Source organism: Heterocephalus glaber, unplaced genomic scaffold (assembly GCF_053883595.1).
Source record: "Heterocephalus glaber isolate CG9 unplaced genomic scaffold, H.glaber_assembly_v1.0 deba00001720, whole genome shotgun sequence".
Taxonomy (NCBI): Eukaryota; Metazoa; Chordata; class Mammalia; order Rodentia; family Bathyergidae; genus Heterocephalus; species Heterocephalus glaber.
The window spans coordinates 9423587-9440573 of record NW_028258433.1 but is presented as its reverse complement, the minus strand read 5'-3'; the positions used below and the strand labels follow the sequence as shown (position 1 = coordinate 9440573).

General features: G+C 37.8%; 2 protein-coding genes across 8 annotated transcripts in view; one reads left to right on the top strand and one right to left on the bottom strand.

Annotated features, from left to right (window-relative positions):
- Positions 1-7918, top strand: part of Smad9 (SMAD family member 9) — a 67922-nt gene extending 60004 nt beyond the window's left edge. For all 7 annotated transcript variants that reach the window (XM_087199572.1, XM_087199570.1, XM_087199571.1 and 4 more), the window contains 2 exons: positions 408-664; positions 4309-7918. In XM_087199572.1, coding sequence (XP_087055698.1) covers positions 408-664; positions 4309-4452 — 401 coding nt within the window. In that variant the 3' untranslated portion in view covers positions 4453-7918. The remainder of the gene's footprint in view (positions 1-407; positions 665-4308) is intronic.
- A 69-nt stretch (positions 7919-7987) lies between these two features.
- Positions 7988-16987, bottom strand: part of Rfxap (regulatory factor X associated protein) — a 28559-nt gene continuing 19559 nt past the window's right edge. The window contains exon 3 of the mRNA XM_087199577.1: positions 7988-10157. Coding sequence (XP_087055703.1) covers positions 10134-10157 — 24 coding nt within the window. The 3' untranslated portion in view covers positions 7988-10133. The remainder of the gene's footprint in view (positions 10158-16987) is intronic.

Sequence of the window (16987 nt, the reverse complement as noted above, 5' to 3'; positions counted from 1 at the left end):
TCTGGAGTAGCTTTAGTATGTATATATAACATGTTCATGATACTGTTATTCAATTTTAATTTTTTGTCTGTATGTGAAGTTCTGTTTGCATTTATTTTGTTTCCAATATTATGAGAACGTATTTTAGAATGAATAAGCATGAGACTGAGCGGATGGTGGGGGCAATAATATTTGAAAGTCTACTGATTGGTTTATGAGAATAATTGTTTACATGCGTTGCAGCTGTAAACAGACTTGTGGAAAAAACAAAGCTTGTAATAAAAACAATGGGCATTTGGGTCGCACATCTAACTTGTCTGTGACTGGTGACATGAAAATGACCCTGACTGTCAAGTCCTTTCTCTTGAGGTGACAAGGGTCCCTGAGAAGGGAACGATGTTTGCAGGAGGCCGTTTTTGTGTTCACAGGTGTGCACTTGTACTACGTTGGGGGAGAGGTGTATGCCGAGTGTGTGAGTGACAGCAGCATCTTTGTGCAGAGCCGGAACTGCAACTATCAACACGGCTTCCACCCAGCCACCGTCTGCAAGATCCCCAGCGGGTGCAGCCTCAAGGTCTTCAACAACCAGCTCTTTGCTCAGCTCCTGGCCCAGTCAGTTCACCATGGCTTTGAAGTGGTTTATGAATTAACTAAGATGTGCACTATCCGCATGAGTTTTGTTAAGGTAAGGAGTGCTTGCTTTCGAATTATAAAACAAAATGAAAAGCAAAACAAAATGCAAAAGCACTCTTTGGCTGATGTGGCAGTTTATAGCCAGAGAGCAGTCCTTTTATTAGAATTCTACTAATAGTTGTTAGGAAGAACTCCTAAAAACTCCTAGTATGAGCTATTTTGTTCAGCACTATAGGAAAATTCTTAAGCATTTTACTTTTGGAAGAGAAACAAGGTAAAGTAGCTATCTTATTGTTTTTCGTCACTAGAAGTCCACTTACTGTTTTTAATCCAAAAGATAAAGTGACAGTAATAATTTTATAAGATTAAATGCTACAGAAATGTTCCCCATCTCTTACATTGCCACGCACTGTTATCATCCAGTACATGAAGGTAAATTTACTTTATTTTTAAGAAATTCTCACTCTCAGGAAACATACAGGCAAATGTGGGAGATAAATTGATAGAGTAAGCTACACAGGAGAACCAGCTCTAATAGAAGACAGTATAAATTACGTGCTGTTATAAAGGTATAAACAAACTTGGGTTGGAACATTGAGTCGTATGTGATCAGTCCTGAGAAAGTAGTACCAGTATATGTTCAAGTTATGAATATTTGTTGAATTCCTTAATAACATTGCTGTGAAGGTTGGGGAACTGAGGAAGTTACTTAGTGGGAAGGAAAACTAACTGGATTGGCCCATTCAGGCTAACAGCTGCATTTCATCACCTGCTGTTTTATTTGTTGCAAGATGTTTTCAGATCATTCAAATATTTCAAAACCTGAACTTGTTTGTCAAATGACAAGTCACACGGTTTTCACCATGTAACATCTCCATCCAAGGAAGCACTGTGACTAGCTCCAGGTGTCTCAAAATAAATTTTGTTAGCCCTTTAAAATTACCATGACAGATTGTCCTATTTTACTATACTCAAAGTATATCTTCATTGTATTTATAATTGTTTGAAGCCACTTGGGCATACAAGGTTTAGCATTCTACCTCTGAGCTATATCCCCAGTCCTTAGTATTTACATTAAAAATAAGAATCAATAATACATACTGTTTTCAGTTTTTTGTTTTTTTTGGTACCGGAGATCGAACTCGGGTCCTTGCACTTGTGCAGCAGGCAGCAAAACCACTGAGCTAAATCCCCAGCCCTGTTTTCAGTTTTTACACTGCTTCTTGTTTTTTTCTTTTTTGAGATAGAGTCTCACTTTGTAGTTCAGGTTGGCCCCAAATTCAAGTTGGCCTCGAACATGTGGTGATCCTCCTGCCTCCCAATTGCTGGAACTGTAGGCCTGAGCCACAGGCCTATCTACACTGGCTTCTTGGAACCATTTTTCTTTCATGATGACAAAGCAGTTTTATTTAAACTCACCATTTTAACAACATTTTTTACCTTGTAAAGTAATTAGCAAGTACGCAGAATTTTTTTCATATGCTCTGTTGCTTTAGAGCCAGCAGAGGGCATTAGGTTGCTGTTAATGAATAATTGTTTGAATCCTACAGTTATTTTTTTCCAGATCTGTGTTTTTAAAATGAGGAAGAAATGCCAACATCTCATAGGTAATTATTTCACTGAGATGTAAGCTTGCATGATCTTTTCCTGAGATCATCTAGATGTATTTCTCAGATATGCAACATTTAAATTTATGAAGCTAGACAATTCACAGAAAGCACACCATTAGCTAGTATTGCAGAGACCTAAAAATACTTATCAAATATAAATATAGATGATTAGTTTAAAATTATAGATGACTGAAGACTGGCAGAGTGATGGACTAGATCACCTGTAAGGTCTCTGATTTTTACTGATCCTAGGACTCCTTCATTCAGTCAACAAATATTTCTGGAGCACCTGCCATGTGCCAGGCCAGGCACTATTTGCAGGCCTTGAGATCTATTGGATAATTACTCACAGGTCTCTTTCTTATTCTACAAGAAATGAGAAAATGTAGATTCAAGTAAAGGGAATTTGGAGTGCTGGGGCAGGGAAGGGTGCAAGCCACAGGAGCCTATGGAGGAGGAGTTGCATCAGCAGAGATTTAAAGGTGAGTGTTAGCTGTGGAAGTCCGGGGGAGAGCAGTACAAGGTGAGGAAGGAGCAAGCACACAGCCTCAGGGTAAGAGTGTTAGAAATTTGAAAGGGAGGAGCAGACTTTGTGACTGCTGCCTAGGGAGCTAATGAGATGGCGTGAGAGCTGTTCCAGGAGTTTACTGAAAAGAGGTGGCAGGGCTTTACAGGGATTTCTTTCAGCAGATGAGTTTCCTGGTGAGACCTATGTTTCAAAAGGATCACTCTGGCCACTGCATGCGGAGTAGGCATTTCGCAGTCAAGGTGAGAAATAGGGAGGACAGTGAGGAGGCTGTTGCAGTGTTCGGGTGGGACGTCATGGTCCCCACATCAGGAGCTCCAGAGGAAGTTGTGAGAAGTAGAAAGACTCCCAGTTGTGAAGGCAGATTTGATTCAGGTTCAAGGGAAAGAGGGTTAGAAAGATGGAATTAGTTGCCTTCAACCATGATGGAGATGTGAGTGGTTCAGGATTGGAGATAGAACTGAGTTCGGCAGCTTTGAGGTGTCGCTGAGTGTAGTTAGACCAAAGAGTGTTTGGGGAGAAAGGTTGCTGCTGACTGTGTAAACTGAGTATCATACCATGCAGATGGTATTTAACTTCATGTCCTGGATGACTTTGGTTTGAGCCCAGGACACTTCAACATTAAAGTTGAGGGAGAAGAGAAGTAGTCGGCAAAGGGAACTGTGAAAGGCCAACCAATGAAGCAGCGGTAGAATTAAGTCTAGTACCATTTAAATGGATTCATGAGTCTAATAATGCATTGGATGGGTGAACTTGCTTATATGCAAACAACAGGTAATTTATGGCAAAAGGTAGAAAGGCTGAGTCTGTGTGCCCAAGTGAAACCATCAGCTAGAGGGGAAGTGAGGCCAGAGCAGTGTGGTGAGACTGTCAGGTGGCACTGGATCACGGTCACAAATGGAAGTGTGACCAGGCAGCATGATTCTGTTGAAATCCAATTTTTAAACACCTAGACTAAGAATTACTGTTCCCAGTACCAAAACTAATTTGTTTAGATGTGATCTCTATAAATTTTCCATTAATGAATCACATATAGAGATAAATATGCAAGGCTATTTACTGTCTGTCCTATAGAGGATAATAAATGGGAAATTGTAAAAAGAGAAGAGAAATAAGCTTTGATAATCCACCTGGGAAATCAAGAGCATCCTCCACTTCTCTCGTCACAGCTTTCAGCTCCATTCCCTGCTCTGTCATGAGGAACCATTTTGGGCAGGATACTATCTTCATCGTGAAGGGCGTGAATGAATGTAAGGTTGAGGATCTCCCCCTGTGGAAGGGGACATGACTTGCCAGCATGTCCCGTGGGATGGTCTAGAGCTCAGCCATCCTTGGGTTGGTACCTCCTTTTGAGCCGAGAGGGTGCACTGATTTGGATTCCTCTGAGGCGGCTGATTGGTGCAGAAGGCACCCTACTCCTACAGGAAGGTGTAGTCTGTGCTGTTCCTCTCAGCTTTTAGGAGCTGTCTGGGTGTGTGGGTTCTGTGTGCCCCTGCTTTGCCTGGTGGCTTTGGGTCATGAAACGGTGCAATCACTCTGGGATCCCTGCTTGCTTTTCAGGGCTGGGGAGCTGAGTATCATCGCCAGGATGTCACGAGCACCCCCTGCTGGATTGAGATTCACCTTCACGGACCGCTGCAGTGGTTGGACAAAGTCCTGACTCAGATGGGCTCTCCACACAACCCCATTTCTTCAGTGTCTTAACAGCTGTGTCTGAAGCTGCATTTCTATAGAACAGATGCTGTTGCAGGCAGTTTCTTATATCATTTCAGATTTGCAAGTAGCTCAAGTTTCTAAATACCTGTGTAAATATATATAATGTATACTGTTCATATTTTTTACCACCTTTTGTTTTGTGCTACCTAGTTAACCTGGGGCCAGTACAGAGTGATTGGAAGAGCAGGGTTTTCAAGCCTATGCTATAGTAAACCGCTACTTTTGTGGGAGGAAATGAATGAAAGGCAGCAGCAAAAATGATATGTGAAGGGTGTCAGCGGAGTCAAAGCCGCTGTAATTGGCATGTCATATCCAGCATGTGCGGCCTAGCAGAAACGTGGAAGCTGTTCATATTGCAAAAATCAGGTAGTAGAGGCACTAGAGAAAATAATATTTTCACCCAAAACAAAGCAATCAAACCCATACAGTTTAAATGATGTCACTTTTAGTGCTAATAGCAAGGCAGGGAAATCAAGCTTCTACAATGAATTATGTGAGATAAACCACAGAAACTTTATTTCTGTTTTTTTTTTGGTACTGGGGATCGAACTCAGGTCCTTGCACTTGTGAGGCAGGTGGCAGAACCACTGAGCTAAATCCCCAGCCAGAAACTGTATTTCTGAAGTTGAAATATACTGTAGTTGAACTACTGTGCTATTATCAATGGTACATTTAAAACATTTAAACTGTGAAGAGTCATGTTGCCTCAATCTACCACTGTAAAAGTGAGTCTAATAAGAGAAAATAAATATGAAAATAGAATGAAATGAGCCATAATCCCAAATGATAAGGTCAGTTCAGAATTTAGTCTAAGAGCCACCCAGGGAGGCTACTGCTTTCCACATTGGAAAACAGGTTCTGTTCTCCAAGGTTATATTGTCAGACAACCCTGCAGATTGCTGCATCTGCACAGAGTGTTCAACACTAGGTGTGAGTCCTGTGCAGGGAGGAAGCAGTGAGATAAAAGGGTTGGGCAAAACATCACACATTTACTTACACCTTCTCACATTCCCACATTCAAGCTCCAGTCAGGGCAACCCCTGTGCCACAGTTTCCTGCCTTTGAATATTAACTATTTACAGATTTTTAAAATAATAATAAAGCTTTTGGGAAAATCTAGACATATTGTTGGATCAAATTTATGAATTAATTAACTTAGTGTCTCTATTGGTTAAATTATTGACTGGTTAAATCTGGTAGTCTCTTTTAAAGCTAAACTCTCCTGAAGTAGAATGATAATAATTTCATATTCCCTATAATCTGGGAGAAGCAGTGGTACCAAATAACAGCACATCTTTTTAAAACATGCATAATATTAAAAAGCTGTTCTGTTTTTCTTTGGATGATAAAGGGAAATCCCAGAAATTTCTAGGTACTTGCTGCCCACTAAACACTGCATAGCTTGAAAAGATATTTCACACCCTCTTAAAAATATATAATTTAAGATGGAAGTTACATTTCTAACAGACAGTACTTCAGTAATCCAAGAGGCTTCTTCATTTATACCTTCTAGCTAGCATTAGAGCACATGTAGTTGTTTCTCATCAGACTATATTCAAGTTAGAAAGGATCATGTGAAAAAGATATATGAGTGAGCTACTACTGTCACCTCTTGTAAAGACTAGTGTTCTCTAATAGAAACTTTCATATATATAATAGAAAATAATTACTACTTTTTTACATTAAAACTAGGCAGCCCACTTAGTGTTTAGAAAAACCCACAGTTTACTGGTTCATCAGCTATGTGATGTGCACTTGTGTGTGCCAGGTACAGTGTTAGGTACCACGGAATCAGTTGGAAATGACGGCCCCAGCACTAATGGGGCAGAATCTAACAGTGAACCCCGCTTGTCTTGTATAAACATCTTTGTGTTTCGGAACTTTGAAAACAAAATATGTAAACTTTCTTTTGCTTGAAAAATGTCATTGATTTTTAAGCATCTCTATTTTTAAATTTTATTTCCCTTCTGTTCTGACTCCTTGGATAAATGCTACTTTTCTTCCATGTCTCAGAGTTTGTTTTTCCCCCATCCTTGCTTCCTCACTTTCTAATAATTCCCTGTCTCCCCTTTTCTTGGAAAAGTCATTAATCTGGTGAGTCTCATATGAATACCATTCCGTGGGAGTTTCAAGTACACATAGCTTTTGCTCCAGAGCCCAACAGCAGCTTGTTGATCCTCTCCACAAGCTGTCAAACTCATCCTCTGGGAATCTTATACCTTTATAGAATCAGTCAGAAGTTGTGGCTTATAAATGATATTTAAAACAACAACTACAGTTTAAAAAACACATAGGTTTCAGTGTAACTGTAAAACCATGAGAAATTAGCTAGTGTGCCTGAATTATTTCGGTGAAAAATAAGTTATGAAATGGCACGTGTCATTATCAGCAATCATGCCCCACCAAGCCCTGTGAAATTTGGAGAATTTAGAATTGATGGGAAGTAAGTCCTCTGGCTGTTGTAAATAGCCACTTTTTCCTCCTGATACTGAGAATTGAACCTAGGGCTTCATACATGCTAGGTGAGTGCTGTGCCACTGAGCTATACTCCCAGCCCGTATGAACACATTTCAATCAGCTTTTTTTTTTTCTTTTGCTGCTAAGAATTCTCAAAGCTTGTAATGGAGTATTTTATTTAGATTTCAAAGTGTGGTCATTTAGCATTCATTCCATGAGGTAGACAAGCTGAAAACTTGAATAGCAGCCTTTCACAGGAACACAAACAAAGCGGACAGGGTAGGCCATTGAATGCATCAGCACTGCTAACGTGTTTCAGGTTGCCATGACAAGAATCATGGAGCTGAGAGCAGCCACAATTTGGCCTGCTCACAAGAACCAGAAGATTGTTCATGTTGTTCAAGTCAGTATTTTTTTTTTTAGTATTAAAAAAATGAGATGTGAAAATTTTGTTTTTGTTAGATGACATGTTGATAGCTGCTAGTGCTTTGCAACCAAAAAGATGTCACTTTTTAAAACATACTTTTATGTTTTGCTTTGCTTTGTTTTTATACTCAGTATAAATCAGGAAAAGTTGGCCAATTACCTAGCCTTTAGCATAGTCTTTGTGTTTTCTTCTAAGGATATGGATATCCCATAACAGCAACAAAACATCAATAATAAAACCATTTTATAAATATCACTTGCTTCTTAAGCTCCTGCTTAACTTTGAATGTGTCTCAAATATTTGCTACGTATATTCAATAAAGCATGCAAAACATAACATGCATTCCAAATTGTCTTCCCTGTTATGATTTAACAGCTAAACTGTACAAGCTTAGGTGATCCTGGCATATATTAAAGATAAATTCAAATGAATGTATAACACACAAAAAAGGAGAAACCCTATTTGAATGAAGTAATGCTTTTGATGATAATAACCTTGGCTTCAGATATCCTTCAAATGCACAGTTACACTGTATTCTGATTGTTTATAATAAAGAATACCGTACACTGGCATGTGTTTTAGCTCATTTTTCCTACAAAATTCATAACAGCATTCACTGTATGTGGATCTTCAGGCCCTCACCACAATTAATCTTAAACCATCCTAATTTGAAAATAGAACCTTTAAAAAATTCATCCTGTAGCGAAATTAAGTGGTGATTTTGAATTAAACATCTTGCAGAAGTTTTAGAGACAATATACAAAAGCTTCTTAATTTATAATAGGGTTGTACCTGTATAAAATTCCTGTAAGTGGAAATTATAGTAAATAAAAAACTCATTTAGTACACTTACCCTACCAAATAATCCACCTAAGCAACCCCACAGAGTTGGCTGTTTTCCATTGTTGCCATGTGGCTGACGGATCTGCTGCTCACTGCCATTGCCCAACACTACAAGAGTACTATGCTGAGTATCACAGACCAGGGAAAAGAACACAATTAAAAATGCAAAGTATGGTTTCTACAGAATGCATAGATTGCTTTTGTACCATCATGAAGTTAAAGAACTGTAAGTTTAAAAATTGGTACTACTCAGCCATAAAAAACAAAAAACTAGAGTCATTCATAGCTAAATGGATGCATATTGAGGCCGGCCATACTTTTAAGTGAAATAAATAGGACACACATGTAAATACCGAATAGTTTCTCTAGTGTGAGAAACTGATAGTGTAAACAAGGGTTAAAATGATTAAAATGAATAATTGATAATTTGAAATAGGAAAAAAGGTCCAAAGATGAAGGAGTGAAGGGAGGGGAAGGGGAAAGGAAAAGAGGGAAAGAAAAAAACTATGAGAAAAGAAAAAAAAAAAAGAAATGAAATCTATGTAAATAAGGAAGGGTGGAGGGGGTGAAGGGTGCACAGGTAATGGGGAAAAAAATAAGAACCAAGATATATCATGTACAGGTACAACCACCCAATGATAAATGTAAATGAATTTTATACCTAAAATGTACCAATAAAAACAACAACAAAAAAAGGTAAGTCAGAGACCATTTGTACATAGAAGCCTTTTTCTTGGTAGTAGCAAATACGAAGTGATTTTGTAGTCTATAGGAATGATTGATTTTATTATCATGAACATCTGCATTTTGTTATATATTGTCCATTAAAAAGGTGGTAAAAGACGGCTAATGTTGGGGTGGGGATTTAGCTCAGTGCCACCATGCCTGCCTTGCAAGCACAAGATCCTGAGTTTGATCCCCAGTATAAAAAAAAAAAAAGGCTATTGTGAAAAACTAAATGAAGTCCAGGATAAATATGAACATATCTAAAAATTTGAATTCTTAATTCCCTTTAAATTTACTTCTAGTCTTCAAATATAGAAGGAAAAATTTAATATTTCTAGAAAATTTAATTTTTTAATTAACTTTGTCAATTTTTTAAAAAAGGAATGGGTCCCTTTACTCAAAAGAAGTATTTTATGAAATTCCAAAATATAAATGTTTTAAAGACAAGCTATTCAGGTCAGATATTGGTGGAGATAATAAAACTTCTGGGTTAAGTTTCTGGAGGGCTTAGGATGTACCTCAGTGGCTGAGCACTTGTCTAGCATGTGCAAAGCTCTGGGTTCAACCCTCAGCACCAAGAAACAAGGTAGGGGGCAGAGAAAAAACAGGCTAGAAAATTAAGTTTCTGAACCCCAGTGACACCCTGTTTGTCTCTTCATCTCCCATGGTTCCTGAGTCTGTTCTTTCATGTAACTTCGTTTTGGCATTTCAAACACTGATTTTGTACATATTTTAAATATATCACAATGTAGACATAAAATTCTGTCTTTTACATTACCTCATCTTACAGGAGTATTTTCATCGCCATAGAAACTTCCACACATTCATTCATTTGATAATTCTTTTGTATCAACAGGTGCTATAGATACAAGGACAGCATTTCTGCCTTGAGATTACCAGGTTATGAAGCAAGATACAAGAGTAAACCAACAAAGTCTGTTATCATTTGTGATAGGCTCCTGGAGAGAGGGCAAATAGGAATGACATCTTCATCAGGCTCTGGGTGGAACAGGGAAGGCTTCTGAGCTAATCCAACTTGACTTCCTTCTAACAGCTCCCTTAGCAAGCCATTCCAGGTATGCCCACACCAGGTTAGATGCTCTCATAACAATTTCTGCTCATGAATGGCCAGTTATCATTTCCTGTGCCACATTGTCCACCGCTCTTTAAGGACAGAAATTGTATGTACTCTTCAGCATTTTCCAGCCTCGTTTGTTTAGAACAGCATTTTGGATTCACCCTGTAAGGCAGAAATAGCATTTGTTTACAATTCTCCTTCAAAAAATCTGTAAATATTTAGTTTCTTCTCTTCAAAATAAGAATTTCAAGTCTCCAATTGCATGTTAAGTGACCATGAGCAGCTGGTGGGCATCAGAGAAGCATGCCAGTGATTCATTTTGGAAAGTTATTCAGCTGCAAAGCAGTAACAAGGTAGCTTGTAAAACAGTTAAAAGTGGTTTAATTCTAAGCATGTATTTTCAAATATGAGTTTCAGATTGAAAGCATAAAGAATTCTGATGTTGCATCATCAAGTTAACAAAAAGACCTGATTTTTGAAAGTTTACTTCTGCATTGCAACTGATGGCTCCATAATTTGTATGCACCTGATATATTTTGTATTGCCTCAGTATCGCTCTAGTAATATAATAAATACTAGGGTGAAATGGCGTGAATAATGAAATTTATATCCAGTTTGGTTTTTGAGGCAAAAACTATTATCACCTGCCATGTGTTACTCATAGATAATGCTTGCAAGTGGCAGGGTACCTACCTCCTAATTTAGAAAGGAACGCACTTAAAAATTACAAAAAACCCCACTGGTGTTTAGCCCAATTTCAAGAATTCCAGACCTTATGTCTTGAAACTGTCTTCTTTATTTGATGTCATGACAATTTATCCTTTATTGTACATTTAGTCTCCAGGCTAAACATAGTATCATCTTATAATTCATTTGTTAAAAAATTCAGTTTTTCTTGACAATTTTTAAAAATTAATTTTATTGGGGGGCTGGGGATTTAGCTCAGTGGTTTCGCCTCCTGCTGCTCAAGCACAAGGACATGAGTTTGATCCTCGGTACCAAAAAAAAAATTAATTTTATTGGTACATGTTAGGTATACAATATAATGACATTCACCACTGGAAATTTGCACCTTTATGTAATCTCTCCTGGTTCTTGTTTTTTGCCCCATTCCCCTTGCCTCCCTTCAACCCCTCCATCCCTCCCTAGTTACAAAGACTTTGTTTTCATTTTTTCGTTTTCTCATATTAATTCCATTCCCTTCTTTCCTTTCCCCCACCCCCCACTTCCCCTTCCCCTTTGCCCCTTTTCTTCCTATTTCACATTATCTATTATACCTTTTAGTCCTTATTTACACTTTGTTTCTTACACTAGAGAAACTATTCAGTATTCACACATGTGTGTCCTATTTATTTCACTTGAGTATGGCCTCAATGTGCATCCCTTTAGCTATAAATGTCTCTAGTTTCTCATTTTTTATGGTTGAGTAGTACTCCATTTTATTAAAAAAAACCCCACATTTTCTTTATCCAGTCTCCAGTTGATAGGCAATTGGGCTGCTTCCAAGTTTTAGCTATTCCAAATTGTGCTGCTATGAACATGGGTGCACAGACATCACTGTGGTATGATTCTCTTAACTCTTTAGGAATGATATCCAGCAGAGGAATAGCTGGGTCAAATGGGACTACCAGTCCTAGTTCTTTGAGGTAACTCCATACTGATTTCCAGAGTGGCTGCACCAGTCTACACTCCCACCAGCAGTGGAGCAGGGTTCCTCTTTCCCCACAGCCCGACCAGCATTTGTTATTGGTTGATTTCTTGATAGCAGCCATTCCTTCTGGGGTGAGGTGGAATCTCAGCGTTGTTTTCATTTGCATCTCTCCAATGACTGGTGATGTTGAACATTTTTTCATATGTTTATTTGCTATTTCTACTTCTTTGTCTGAGAAATATCTGTTCATTTCAGATGCCCATTTTTGGATTGGGTCTTTAAATTTGAGAGGTCTGATTTTTTTAAGGTCTTTATAGATTCTAGATAGTAGGCCTTTGTCTGAGGAACAGCAGGTGAAAATTTTTTCCCACACTGAGGGTAGTCTTTTCTTACTGTTGGTGGTTTCTCTTGCTGTGCACAAACTTTTTAATAAGAAGAGATCCCACTTGTTGATTGTTTGTGCTAGTTCACGGGCGACTGAGGTTTTGTTCATTAAATCTTTTCCTACACTAATGTCTTCAAGAGTTCTACCTAAACTCTGTTCCAGCCAATTCAGCATTTCTGTTTTAATATTTAGATCTTTAATCCATTTTTATTTTAGTTTAGTGGACAGTGAGAGATATAGGTCTAGTTTTAATCTTTGACAAGTTGAAACCCAAGTTTTACAGCACCATTTATTAAAGAGGCTATCTTCCCTCCAGTGAGGGTGTTTGGCTCCTTTGTCAAAGATGAGATGGCTGAGTGTGTCTGGAGTTGTTTTGGTATCTTCAAATCTGTTCCACTGGTCCTCAGGTCTGTTTCTTTTCCAGTATCATGCTGTTTTTTATCACAGTAGCTTTGTAGTATAGTTTCAAGTTGGGGATTGTTATACCCCCTGCCATGCCTCTGTTATCTAGAATTTCTTTTACTATTCTGGGTCTCTTCTTGTTCCAAACGAATTTTTGGATTGTTTTCTTGAGGTCCATGAAGTATGCTGCTGTGCTTTCAATTGGGATTGCATTGAATCTATATAGCAGTTTTGGAAGTATGGCCATTTTCACTGTGTTGATCCTTCTTACTCAGGAGCATGAGATGTCTTTCCGTTTTCTGATATCCTCTTCAATCTCTCTTTTCAGAGTGCTATAGTTTTCAGAGAAGAGGTCTTTGATTTCTTTTGTTAGCTTGATTCCTAGGTATTTCAGTTTTTTGGATGCTATTGTGAAAGGAATTGTTTGCCCTATTTCTCTCTCAGTGAGTCTGTTGTTCGTGTAGAGGAAAGCTATTGATTTTTGTGTGTTGACCTTGTATCCAGCTACTTGACTGAATTTGGTTATTAAGTCTAGAAGACTTTTGGTCATGTTCTTGGAGTCTTCTATATAGGGTATCATGTCATGTGCAAATGATGACAATTTGACTTCTTCTTTTCCTATCTTTATTCCTTTAATTTCTTTCTCCTGTCTAATTGTTGTGGCTAATGTTTCCAAAACTATGTTGAACAGGAGTGGTGATAGAGGACATCCTTGTCTTGTTCCTGATTTTAGTGTGAAGGATTTCAATTTTTGACCATTTAGTATGATATTGGCTGTTGGTTTTTCATAGATGGCTTTTATCAGATTGAGGAAGAGACTGCCTATTCCAATTTTTTGTAGGGTTTTTATCATAAATGTGTGTTGGATTTTTGTCAAATGCTTTTTCTGCATCTATTGAGATGATCATATGGTTTTTTTCCTTGTCTCTATTGATATAGTATATCACATTGATTGATTTGGTATGTTGAACCATCCCTGTATCCCTGGTATGAATCCCACTTGGTCAAGGTGTATGATCTTCTTGATCTTCTACATGCTATCTGCCAGTATCTTATTAAGGATTTTTGCATCTATGTTCATTAGTGATATTGGCCTATAGTTCTCTTTCAGTTGTGTCTTTTTCTGCTTTGGGCATCAAGGTGATGCTTCCTTCCAGGAGTGAATTCAGGAGTATTTCTTCCCTTTCAATTTCATTGAAAAGTTTAAACAGTAGACATTGGTGGTTAAAAAAATCAGACCTCTCAAATTTAAAGTCCCAATCCAAAAATGGGCATCTGAAATGAACAGATATTTCTCAGACAAAGAAGTAGAAATAGCAAATAAACATATGAAAAAAGTTCCACATCACTGGTCATTCAAGAGATGCAAATGAAAACAACACTGAGATTCCACCTCACCCCAGAAAGAATGGCTGCTATCAAGAAATCAACCAATAACAAATGCTGGTGGGGCTGTGGGGAAAGAGGAACCCTTCTCCACTGCTGGTAGGAGTGTAGACTGGTGCAACCACTGTGGAAATCAGTATGGTGATACCTCAAAGAACTAGAACTGAAAGTTCCATTTGACCCAGCTATTCCCCTGCTGGTTATCTTCCCCAAAGAATTAAAAGGATCATACCACAGTGATGTCTGTGCACCTATGTTCATAGCAGCACAGTTTGTAATACCTAAAACTTTGAAGCAGCTCAGTTGCCCATCAGCTGGAGACTGGATAAAGAAAATGTGGTTTTTGTATAAAATGGAGTACTACTCAGCCATAAAAAATGAGAAACTAGAGACATTTATAGCTAAATGGGTGCACACTGAGGCGATACTCTTAAGTGAAATAAAAAGGACACACATGTAAATATTGAATAGTTTCTCTAGTGTGAGCAACTGAAAGTGTAAATAAGGACTAAAAGGTATAATGGATAATGTGAATTAGGAAGTAAAGGGGCAAAGGGGAAGGAGAAGTGGGAGTGGTAGGGGAAAGGAAAGAAGGGAATGGAATTAATATGAGAAAACAAAATGAAAACAAAGTCTTTGTAAATAGGGAAGGATGTAGGGGTTGAAGGGAGGGCAGGGGAAGGTAGAAAAAAAGAACCGAGAGATTATGTAAAGGTGCAAATTTCCAATGATGAATGTCATTATATTGTATACTTAAAATGTACCAATAAAATAAAATTTAAAAAAGAAATCAGCAGTGAAGCCAATAGGACCTGGGCTTTTCTTAGTAAGTTTATAATTACATTTTACATTTCATTAATTAATATTGGGTTGTTTAGAATTTTTAGGTCTTCTCCATTCAACGTTGGTAATTCATACATATCTAGGAATCTGTCCATTTCTTCTGTGTTGTCCATCTTATTGGCATACAGGTTCTCGAAGTAGGTATTGATGATCCTCTGGATTTCTGCTGGGTCTGTTGTAATTTCACCCTTTTCATTCCTAATTGCATGGATTTGGGCCTTCTCTTTCCTTTTTCTGATAAGGTTGGCTAAGGGTTTGTCTATTTAGTTTATTCTATCAAAGAACCAACTCTTGGCTTCATTGATTTTTTGTATCTTTCTCTTAGTCTCCATTGCATTGATTTCTGCTCTGATCTTTATAATTTCCTCCTTTGTATGAGCTTTGGGTTTGTCCTGCTCTTCTTTTTTAGAAGCTTGAAGTTCAGCATCAGGTTTTTTAATTGGGCTCGCTCCGTTTTCCTAATATGAGTATTCACTGCTATGAATTTCCCTCATAAGACTGCTTTCATTGTGTCCCATAGATTCCGATATGTTGTATTGTCATTGTCATTTAATTGAAGGAACTGTCTGATTTCTTCTTTAATTTCCTCTGTGACCCATTGGTTCTTCAGAAGTGTGTTGTTCAATTTCCTGTGTTTATGAAATTCTTGCTGTTTCTTTTGCTATTGATCTCCAATTTCATTGCACTATGGTCTGATAATATACAGGAGATAACTCCAATTCCTTTGCGCTTGCTTAAACATGTTCTTTGAGCAAGTATGTGGTCTATTTTGGAGAATGATGCATGTGCAGGTGAAAAGAATGTGTATTTTGATTTTGTGGGGTGGAACACTGTAAACATCTGTTAAGTTCATTTGTTCAAGAGTTTCATTGAGTTCTAGTATTTCATTGCTTATTTTTTGTCTAGTTGATCTATCTATTTGTGACAGTGGGGTATTGAGGTCTCCCACTACTCTTATATTAGTGCTTATTTGAATTTTCATGTTTGTTAATATTTGTTTTATATAGCTCAGCACACTCATGTTTGGTGCATAGATATTTATGATGGTCATCTCTTCCTGTTGGATTATTCCATTTACAAGGATGTAGTGTCCTTGTTTGTCTCTCTTTGTCGTTTTTTTTTTTTTTTAGTACCAGGGATAAAACTTGGGATCTTGCACTAGCAAGACATGTGGCAGCACCACTGAGCTAAATCCCTGGCCCAAAGGTCCATTATCTGTTTTTGTTTTTGTTTCTTTTGGTTTGTCTCTCTTAATCAGTGTTGGTTTTAAATCCACTTGATCTGCAAAGAGGATAGCTACTCCTGTTTTTTTTCAGGTTCTTCTAGCATGGAGTATTGTTTTCCCCCCTTTTACTTTCAGTCTCTGAGTTTCCTTTTCAATTAAGTGTGCTTCCTGTATGCAGCATATTGTTGGATCTTGCTTCTTGACCCATTCTGCCAGTCTATTTCTTTTGATGGGTGAATTGAGACCATTGACATTGATGGTTATAATTAATACATATTGACTTATCCTTTTTATGACTTTTTCTTTTGTTGGATTCTCCCCCTTTGCATTTAATTTCTTGTTGTGCCTGATGGATTCATTCTGCTGGGCTTCCTGGGGTTGTGATCCCCATTGTCTTTTCCTATGATATTGTCTAAAATGTTTTGGAGTGCTGGTTTTGTATTCATGAAGTTCCTAATGTGCTCTTTATTATGAAAGTATCTTATTTCTCCATCAATTTTGAAAGATAGTTCTGCAGGGTACATCAGTCTGGGTTGGAGGCTGTTTTCCTTTAGGGCTTGAAATATATCACTGCAAGCTCTTCTTGCTTTGAGGGTTGTGTTGAGATGTCTACTGTGATTCTGATGGGCTTTCCTTTTGTTTTGTGATTTGTTTTTTTTCTCTAACTGCTTATAGAAATTTGTTCTTCTGTTGGGCTTCTGGAGTCTTAATTATTATATGCGTATGTGTAGATTTTTCTTCATCAATGGTATTTGGAGTCCTATATGCCTTACTTATTTGTATGTTGAGTTCTTTTTCCCTGCTTGGGAAGTTTTCTGCCATCACTTCTGTGAACAGTTTTTTTATGTCATCTGCACTCTCCTCTTTCTTCATTGACTCCAATCAGTCTTATGTTATTCTTGTTTGGATCATCTAGCAGCTGCTGGATTGATTTCTCATGTTCCCTTACAATTTTAAAGCAATTTTTCTTTTCCTGGTCACTAATTGAAATCTTATCTTCTATATCTGAAATTCTATCCTCACAATGGCTCATTCTGCTGGGTAAACTTTCAGTGGAGTTTTTAATCTCCTGGAAATCTGTTTGCATCTGTTTTGTGGAT